At 46.6% G+C, this 10,443-nt stretch overlaps 1 protein-coding gene across 4 annotated transcripts in view; it reads left to right on the forward strand.

Moving 5' to 3' along the window:
- The window catches only part of SCML4 (Scm polycomb group protein like 4), a 129,285-nt gene extending 119,243 nt beyond the window's left edge, over window positions 1–10,042 (forward strand). For all 4 annotated transcript variants that reach the window (XM_060168126.1, XM_060168129.1, XM_060168127.1 and 1 more), the window contains 2 exons: window positions 3,423–3,568; window positions 6,089–10,042. In XM_060168126.1, the coding sequence (XP_060024109.1) occupies window positions 3,423–3,568; window positions 6,089–6,214 (272 nt within the window). In that variant the 3' untranslated portion in view covers window positions 6,215–10,042. The remainder of the gene's footprint in view (window positions 1–3,422; window positions 3,569–6,088) is intronic.
- Window positions 10,043–10,443: the final 401 nt, after the last annotated feature.

Below are 10,443 nucleotides of genomic sequence, written 5' to 3' on the forward strand. Positions count from 1 at the left end.
CCTGGTGGATGTGAGTTCAGCGTTAGAAACAGCCACCACCATCCTTCATTCTACATCCATTCACAGCTGGGTTTTACTATACACACGTCTCCCGCATCGCCCAGGGAACAGACCCGACCACGTACGAAGTTCTCGGTGCTGGAGAATGCCACCTCCCATAAAGGCTGTTGGCAAGCACTTTGCGTGCTCTGTTCCTTTAGGAGCAAGATATTTTCACCTCTATCATGTCTGACTGCTGTCCAGTCACATCTGCCTGGCCTGGCTGTGTCAGGCCAGACCCATCTGTCTTCCTGACACCTTCACAGCAGCTGGAGGGGCTAGTGTGCTTATTATCTTTGTGTGAGCACAGGCCATTGCAAAGGCTCTTCCAACCGGCTAGAAAGTTCCCTCTCTTCCTCCTAGAGCTAATTCATGTGCTTTGGATCCTGAGCAGGTCCCGAGGTGTGACAGCTTCCCGCTGCTGTCTTGTGTGACTGTGAGGCACCTCAGAGAGCAAAAGTGAAAATGCCCACAGCTAGTACCAGGTGCCAGGAGCGGAGCCACTTCCCCTCCACATTCATCACCTGGAGAGCTTCCCCATAAAGACAAGCCAGACCACCTTGCTCAACTCCATGGCTGTGGCTCACGGGGAAAGTATTTCCCTGGCCTTTTGCTCAAAGGACCTTAGGTTCCCATGGATGGTGTTGTGAGTCCGTCTGGTGGTTTTCCTTCCTGTCAAACACAGGAAATTAGATTTGACCTCCGCTCTGATCACTCTAAAATCATTCTTGGCACTGAAGACTTCCCGCCTTTGTAATCAGAGCATCTATTATCACCCTGATTATCGCCGACGCTCCGATGGGGCAGGCTCCAAAGGCAAATGCGATTTCCGTGGTTCCTCTTCCCCATGTTGAGTGCAGATGTCTTTAAATGCAGTGAAATCATCTCTAATAAGCATGTGTCGGCATTCAGATGGCCCTAGGGTGTATTAACAGTTTCCCGCCAAAATGCACCACCCCAGCCGGTGCCAAATCACCTTAGGGGACCCTTCCAGGTCCAACAAGGAAAAGGCAGAGAAAATCTCAAAGTAAATCCAATTCTCAACCAAACTATTATGTATTTAGGACAGACTTCAAATGTGATGCTGTACTTTTCTCAGCACTACTGGAGAACCGTGCACTTACCAAGTACATTGAAAAGAGGAGGAAAAATGGAGACAGCAGAAAACCACTGCACCCTGAGATTAAAGAAGGGAAATGGAAGTGAAGGCTTCCCAACTTCTAACTTAGATTTATTCTGTAGGGAAGCTGCTTCATTGTTCAGAGCCTGAAAATAGGATTAAGGATTACTCGCACAAAGCTTTTGTGTAAGTTATATAAGTAAGTATAAGTAAGTATACTTATATAAGTAAGTATAAGTAAGTATATATAAGTATACTTATATAAGTAAGTATAAGTAAGTATATATAAGTAAGTATAAGTAAGTATAAGTTATAACTTATACTGTTTCTGCAAAGTATATTGATTCATTTTACATTCATTGAACCCATATTACAAATATATTTGCATGGAGCTGTGGAGAGTCAATGATTATAAACTCTGTAATGAGAGGATCCCATTTTTCACCAAACACTTTGCCCAGGACCTGGTACACAAGAGACACTCAGTAGATGTCTGTGGATGAATAGGGGGAAGATGCAAAAGATAATCCTCGAGAAATTAAAACTAACTGGAGGTTCCAGGCAAGCACATGCATAATGGTAATACAAGGCAGATGTGGAAAGCATCTTTAAGAAAAGCGCAAACAAAAATTTGGGAGTTAAAGGTAGAGGAAGATGACATCCAGATGGCAGGACACGGAAATGCTGCCTGTGAAGGGGTCTACCTGGGCTTTGATGGCTGGTAGAGCTTCTTTGGAAAGGAGGGAAGGTAAACACCTTCTAGAGAGAAGCAAAAGCACTAGCTAAGGTGGAGACTGGAAGCTGGAAGAACTTTCAGTCAGAACAAGTATGCCCAGATGGGAGTGTGCAGAAGGGCAGGGAGGCGGGCAGGGAGGCAGGCAGGGTGCCTCCTTCCCTCTGTGGACCACCTGATGCAGGTCAGCCATAAGGCCAGCCCCAATCCCACGTGCATCCTCACAGCTGCCCTTCCAGGTGGAGAGCATTGCCATTTTACAGCTAGCGACGGGCAGCTCCAGGATTTGTCCCTAGGTTTCTCTGGCACCAAAGCTCTTCCTCTCTATCCAGGCAGGAAAGATGTTCTTGAGACCAAAGAGAGCCCTTGATCTTGTGCTAGAGTATGGACTTGGTGCACGGGCGAGGGGCATCCACAAGGGGCACTAGGGAGAGTGTGAAGACGTGACAGTTTTTGCTCTAGAAGGAATAAAACGTGAGGTGAGGACATCTGCTAGAAAACCTTTGTAGAGGGTCAGGTAAGAAGTTCCCGGATTGGGGCAGCAGGGATGGAAGAGAGGAGACCAGTGTGAGAGGCATCCTTCTAATAGCTTCAGAATAATTAAATGCGGGGAGCAAATAAGGGACAGGAGGTAGAGATATCACTGAGGTTTCAGAAACATGAGAGATAGGAGGGGATGCTGGTTCTAGGGAAAGAGGATGAATTCGTTTGGGACATACAAAACAAGTCACCCCCTAAATATTGCCTAAATATTGATTCACTACTCTCTCCTCCTTCATATGTCCTGCACCTTTTAATCTGCCATGTGGGAAAAGCATTTATGCAGCAATGCAACTCATGCCACAGTCACTGACCAGGGACCAGCTGTGGACCAGGCACAGGATTAGGCTCCTGTTGTCAAGGAATCCCTCGTCTAGTGGGAGGTTGGAGTGCGTGCTCCGACAGACCTGAGGGTTGGCGAGGTGCTCAGTGTAGGCGGTGAGTCTTCTTTCTGCACATGCAGAGCAGGGCATGGACCTCTCACAGACAGGGCTTCTGAGACCCAGGACAAGCACAAAATGCCCCTCCATTCTGCTGCGTCCTTCTTGTCTCAGGGTGACACCAGTGGAGGCGGAAAGGACCTGAAGTCGTCTTGGCATCACAGCACTACAGAGGTCTATTTGGAGCTTCATGGAACCTGGTTACAGCAGGCCCGGGGCCCACTGAGACAGGACTGATCAGGAGGGGTCTTTAAAACTCTAACATGGGTCAGCATTTCAACCTGCTGGAGGAGATCCGTTTTCCAATGCTCTATTCCCTGGGAGGGCAGAGAACCTCTGTGTAGAGGGGGAGGCTGCTGCCCTTAGGAGTGGCCTCCGGTGCTCCAGGCTCCTGCCAAGAGCAGGCACTTCTGGCCTTTCTCTGTTGCAGGAGGTCACTCGGGCCACCGCCTTGGACTCGAGGGCCAGGTGGGGACAGGAGGCACCAGGTAGGTGCCAAGGCCCGAGGCCTGCTGTCTCATGGCCTCCCTCTCTGTGCTCTACCTTCCAGCCTCAAGCCCTTCTCCGGACAGGCAGGACACCCGGCGGCCAAGGAGCAGGAACCCCTCTACCTGGTCTGTGGAGGATGTGGTCTGGTTCGTGAAAGACGCAGACCCGCAGGCTCTGGGGCCCCACGTGGAGCTCTTCCGGAAGCATGTACGCGCAGTGGTGGGCCTGGGGGCGGTCAGGGGGCTGCGGGGGGCTCTGCACTGTGCCCGGGGGCACCACACAAGGGAGGCCAGACGGAACCACAGGGTTCTCAGAGCGGAACAACCACCTAGTTTTTTTTGTCCCATCCGTTCCCTCACTTTGGCCTTTATCAGGAGTGCCTGTTTTCCTGCCCATCCATCCGTCTGTCTGTGCATCCGTCTGTGCATAAACAAACATTTATAGCACACCTACAATATGCCAACAGACAGTGCCTATTCCTAAGCTGCTTTGAGGATTAAATGAGAAAATGCACATAAAGTGTTCAGCACAGCGCCTAGCTCGTAGATGGCCTTTGATTAGCAGGCCATCTACATATTTGCATAATTATTTAGGAGATTCTAAAATATATAAAGATGGTAATTTTTTTAAAAAAGGTAAGAATTAGTACTTTACCTGCCAAGCTTCCTATGTCAGTTATCGACTGTTGCTATAACCCGTCACCACAAACGTAGTAGCTTAAAACCACACAAGTTTATTATCTTACAGTTCAGTGGGTCAGGAGTCTGACAGGGGTCTCACCGGGCTAAGACCAAGGTGTCGGTGGGGCTGACATTCTTTCTGGACGCTCTAGGGAGAACTCATTTCCTTCCCTTTTCAGCACTGAGATCCGCCCTCATTCTTGGCTCCTACCTCGCTGTCCTCATCCTCAGAGCCAACAACATCAAGCTGAGTCCTTCCCAGGCTGCCAACTCTTTGGTTTTTTCTTCTGATTTCTTCCTCCACTTCGAAGGGCCCTGTGATTGCACTGTCTCCTCCCTCCCCAATAATCCAGGATACGCTTCCTATTTTAAAGGCAGCTGATTAGGAGCCTTCATTCCATCTGCAGCCTTAATTCCCCTTTGCCAGGTAACCTAACATATTCACAGGTTTCAGGGATTAGGACGTAGCAAGGACCGCAGAGGGGTTATGTTTAGACAGATCTGGGTGGGAGGACTCTGGCTTCCTTCCAGCATGACAGGAGGCAGTGGAAGTCTAGGAAGTGGGGGAAAGAGAGAACATTCGGCAGTGAGGCCCCGGGGAGGGCCCGCAGATGAGCTCTGAGTGACGCAGGGTAGGTGCTTCATCAGTGCTGGCTGAGTGGCTGGCTGGATAGAGGAATGAGAGGGGCTGCTCTATGAGTCCTGTACTGTGCCTCTTCTCCCCACCTGAGCACCCAAAATCTCTACCCTTGGTCTCTAGTAATCTGAAAAAAGCACTATAGGTGAAGGAGGAAACCCAGCCTTACTAAGGAGTGATACAGTGTGGTAGTACAGGGGAAATGATCGGCTACAGCAGTGAAAAATGTGGTACCTGTTGGTATGCTCTCGGGGTTCTTATACATGTAGCATAGATGACCTTTACAGTGTCCCTCCCACCTTCCCACCTGCATTAGGTGTTCTTTTTTTTACATTTTTATTTATTTATTTTTTGAACTTATTTATTTTATGTATGTATTTTTTTGGCTGCACTGGGTCTTCATTGCAGTTCAACATGCAGTCTGGAGGGTTACCATTTTCAGAGACAAATGGGAGCAATATCGGGACCTCAGAGGATTGGCATTCCCTTAGTAATTATTTGTGCTAAACCCTCAGATGAAGCAGGTGCATTATTTAGTTGTATGCCACCTAGTATTATTGACAGGGCCAAAAAAACACCTGAAATCCCTTATAGAGTGTTGTTAGCAATTTGGTAATCAGCGAAAGGCAGGTGAGTGTCCCACGAAAAGAAACCAGAGATTAGGATGATGGATGGAAGTCAGGGCCTTATACCAGCACCTGGAATGGAAAGGTAACTACTAGTTTCAGGGTCTAACGGGATGATACTTTGCCTTAGTCAGTCCAGGCTGCTGTAGCAAAGTACCACGGACTGGCTGGCTTATGAACAACAGCGATTTATTTCTCAGTTCTGGATGCTGGCAGTCCAAGATCAGGTTGCCATCAAGGTCTGCTTTTGGTGAGACCCTTCTTCCAGGTTTCGGACTGCCATCTTCCCATTGCATGAGGACACTAATCCCATTCACGAGGGCTCCACCCTCATGACCTAATTACTTCCCAAAGTCTCTCCTCCAAATACCACCACTTGGAGGTTAGGATTTCAGCATATGAATTTGGGGAGGGGATGGGGGGGCACATTCAGTCTATTGAACACTTCTTTCTTGTTTAGCCCTAGATTGGATGAAGAGATAAACGTATGTGGGATATTGGGAGTATGGCTGGGACTATGTTAGATTCCTTCAATCAGGAGAGAGCAGGAATATGAAAGATCCAGTGTATCAAACGACCCCAGGGAGACTATGGGAAGAGGAGCACATAGTATTTGTAGGCTTTCGTTTATTTTCTTAAGGTCTTGCCTTGGGACTAAGAGAATATGCATCTAAGTCAATCCATATTCCCTTACTTTACTCCCTGACCATCCTCTAACTGTGGCCACTGTTTGATTACTTTGACCACTTTCTGGGTTTTCTTTTTTCTGATTCTGTTCCACCAGGAGATTGATGGCAATGCCCTCCTGTTGCTGAAGAGTGACATGATCATGAAATACTTGGGCCTAAAGCTGGGACCTGCACTGAAACTCTGCTACCATATCGATAAACTGAAGCAAGCCAAGTTCTGAAGGTGTTTAAAAGATAGAAGCAAAATCCAGACAACAGATCTCCAGATCCTCTTCTGCCTTAAAAACATTTGCCACCATCACAAAGATTCTCTCCTGAACAAGAACAGCCACAAAGACTTGGTCTTTTTATAAAACTTGTGCATCTTGACCTTTTAAAAAATTCAACATGGCCCTTTTGAAAGGTTTTTCTGTGTTAATGATTTGCCAAAAAATTACAAAGAAGCCTGTTATTTTTAACATTTCTGGTAGGTTGGTTGCTCTTAGGGTGGGTACTGTTTTTATAATGAGAATGTGGAGAACTGAATGCTATCACCCAAGGAGGACACTGGAGACGTCCAAGGATGTGAGAAGAACCTTTGTCCCTGCAGGCTCTGCGGGGACGCCCACCGCAGCACTACCTGTCTTTAGCTCTGACTTGGGGACCCTATCATTGTGAGCCTTGCTTAATTCAGCTCTGGAAGCTGTCTTCTGAGGATAAATGCCTCACCTTGCACTATCTGGAAAACTTGAATTCTTTCACTCTCTGAAAGAGAAGGAAAAAAAAAGTCTTTTCTATTCCTAGTTATCTGAAGTACTGTGTTTCCCCACTAGAGGGCAGACTGCTAATGTATTTTCCGGACCCTCACTTCAGCAGCCTGATATTCAATACCCAGTGGATGGATTAGGGTTTCTGTGAACAAGACCTAGCCTACACAGACACAGGGAATTTATTCCACAGTCAGCACCACAGATTGCAACTTGGGAAGAAACCGTCTTCTAGAAGGTTCTAGTTCATATCCAATCATTACTGACTGACTGAGGTGCACCAGCAGCAAAGTCAAGAATTTGGAAGCACGTTCTTCCCAGATGGGGCTTTGGAGTTCCTTCCCTTCCAGCGTCATTACTGAGGTGTCGATGTATTGGCATGCCGCAGAGCTTAGTGACATTTAGCCATGGTGTTTCTTTAAAAAAGAAGAAAGATGTCTCTACTAAGCTTTGAAATGGGAGAGTGTTGATTTCTAGTTACATCGTGGGATTATATAGTTGTATGTGTGGCTAATTTTAATAATAATAGCATGTACACAGACATGCTATTATTGGGTTTAATTCAATTTACAAATAGGTTTTCCTTTCTCACCGTGGAGTAATAGAAAAAAATTGATTTCTACCCTTTTGCAGCTGTGTCCAGGGACGGACAATGAATCCACAATTTACTAGGCAGAAGGGCAGCCTTGTCTCCATTCTTCTTTTGATCCTTTTCCTTTCTCTCTCTCCCTGTCTCTTTTTTCCTTCCTCTCTCACTGAATAGGAAACGTATCTTCAAAATGAATTTGCCTTTGCCGTGGGCGTGTCCTCTTCCTTAAAAAACGTCCGTAGTGCTGTAAGGGAGGAGATGAATACTAGACTTTGTGATCTCTGGGAGGGGGAAGATCAAGGGCCACTCAGGGCTTCCCTTGGCCCAAATGCAAATCAGAAAAGGCACACCATCCTCGGGATGCAGCCTGGACGGGCGTCTTGGCCGGTGAGTGGAGCAGTGTGGGATTGCAGCCTTCTCACCCCTCCACCAGGTGACTTTGTGCAGGACAAGACCTGTACAAACTTGAGGGCAGCCCTGGGTAGATCTGTATATTGATCCTCTATAAATCAGTTAGAACTTGGACAAGGATCATAAGAAACATTCCAAGCCATGCTCTTAGACCCACTTGATGAGTGGTATTTGAGAAAGCACATCAGAGCAAAATCCTTTTTAGATACACAAATGGTGGGGGACTTAAAGCGTGACAGAAAAGGGATAGAGCAGAGTGTCCTAAAACTGCTCATGGAACTGAGCTTGAGTTATCAGGCTGTGGGAGAGCTGAATGTCTTGGTCCCGGCACCTGACAGAACTACCCTGAATCAGGCCTTGGGACAGCATCTTCAAGATTTTGAAACAATAAATGGACTCTGTCCCTCAAAGTTTGTAAATCGTGAAGTGCTCACTGCTGATCTGGAGTTAGATAGTTGCCCTCAAAAAACCATGGGTAGGGCTTCCCTGGTGGCGCAGTGGTTGAGAGTCCACCTGCCGATGCAGGGGACGCGGGTTCGTGCCCCGGTCTGGGAGGATCCCACATGCCGCAGAGCGGCTGGGCCCGTGAGCCATGGCCGCTGAGCCTGCGCGTCCAGAGCCTGTGCTCCGCAATGGGAGAGGCCACAACAGTGAGAGACCTGTGTACCGCAAAAAAAAAAAAAACCAAAACCCATGGGTAGTGTATATATTCAGAATGGCCAGTGTGAAAACAGTGAGATCCAGAAAATCCCACGACAGCCTATGTTCCTCACTCCACCATTTTTGCTCAATTCTCTGAAACTTGTGGTGCCTCTTGCATCAACATATACCTCATATAGAGATTTTCAAAACTTTCTACCATTCTTAGTAGTGCCTCCCTCGGTACAAACACATCAACATTGGTGCCGCCAAATCAAAATCATCTGCAAACAATGTCAAGGAGATACTCGGAGTCGTTTTCAGGGGAGAGAGATTTTCCCATCTCAAGTCTAGGAGAAAACTGGGTCCACGTTCATGTGGAACTGCTCTCACAGAGATGCTATCTCATTTTGCATTAAACTTTAAGCAGGACAGATTGCTGAAACCATGATATTTAAGGTTTGACTTTTTAAAAATCTCATTACTCTTGAAATGAATGCTGTCACGTCAGAGAATAACCTAAGGAGGAAATTCTTCCTTTCCTGTTTTTGCACTGAAATGCAGTTAGCCGACCAAATTATTGTTGCAATACTGCAATTAAATTAATTTTCACCCCTTTCAAAAATCTTGTCAAACCAGGCAGTTCAATAGCTTAGCAAATGTAAAACATACCAGGCCGTCTCCTCTAAACGGACCTTAGGCAGAGTCATGCCACGTGTGTCATTCTCATCTGAATGGGAGCTTATTTGGGGGCCCTTGAACTTGTACAGATGTGTTACTTGTTATTCCATGGCAGTAGATTTGCTCCAGGTTGTGGTAAACAATGATATAGTTTTGCATAATTTCAAATTAGTGTGTGTGTGTGTGCTCATGTTGCAAACATTTCCAATTACACTTGTCTGTTAAACACTTTTAAAAAAAAATCTAGAGACAGTTCTATTGCCTAAGGCATTTAAAATATTTTATGAGGCACATTATTCCCTTTGTGAAGACTTCAGGTAAAAGAAGTGCATTTCGTCTCTGTGTGTGTGTGTGTGTGTGTTTCCTGACACTGTAGTGGGAAGAGCCTATGAAAGTGGCTGGGAGTGTAGCAGCTTTTGCATTTGCTTGGTTTCAAATGCCTTCCCAGCTTTGTAGCCCTGAGGCAGAACCCTCTCTAAGCTGTTACTGCCAAGTATCCCCTCTAACACCAACAGGGTGTGCCCTGGAGGCAGCTGGGGGACAGTGCTGGGGTTCTGGGCCTGCCCAGGTCAGGTGCTAACTGGACTCACCAAGCCAGCCCAGGCTCTACTCCATGTGACTAAGGGGACAGGCCTCGCCTGGGAGCCCAGTGGGCTGGTTTAGTGCCCACCAGAGCTATACAGCGCTTCCATCAATTCCCTTCGGCAGGGCTGCCTCGTATTTTCCTTTACAGCAGGAGAAAGGAGTGGGGAGCTCCTCAGGAAAACCAAATAGGATATTAAAATACACTGGGGAGGAATACTGTGTGAGAAGGAAACAGTAAAGAAGGGAAGATAAAAATAACTGTCCTAGGAAGACGATAAGAGAGCACCTCTTCTAACAGGCCCAACCCTCTGAGCTACAGTAACCTATTTTTGTATTTATGTGCTGCATGGAAGATTTCTTATTTTATTTAAATTAAAAGTATGTTTTTTATTACTTTCTGAGATTGTTTTAGGAGAATCTTGTCATGGCTCTGAAGATGATTGGAAGTGCCCAGAAGTGACCAGGGACTTGAAGTTTGTCATTGTCAGAAGGTCTTGAAAGATGGAGATACTCTGCTTTCTGAGAAACTAGCCAGGTTTCCATACGTGTGAGTGGGAGGTGAGTGCTGTGTGACATTTGCTCTGATCTGGTGCTTTTTCAACTCTTCTCCAATGGCTTAAGAGGAGGAGGAGGAGGAGATGGGACTCACGTTTTTTTCCTTAAACCTCAGATAACAAGACAGGCAACTGGGAAGGAGGAGGGGATTTCTCAAAACTGCAATATTTTGTTAAGGAGAGGGATGAACACCTGTCCGTGGTCTTGGTTTATTTTTTGTTACAAACTCACTCCAAGAACTAGG

The sequence above is a fragment of the Lagenorhynchus albirostris genome, chromosome 12 (genome assembly GCF_949774975.1).
Source record: "Lagenorhynchus albirostris chromosome 12, mLagAlb1.1, whole genome shotgun sequence".
Taxonomy (NCBI): Eukaryota; Metazoa; Chordata; class Mammalia; order Artiodactyla; family Delphinidae; genus Lagenorhynchus; species Lagenorhynchus albirostris.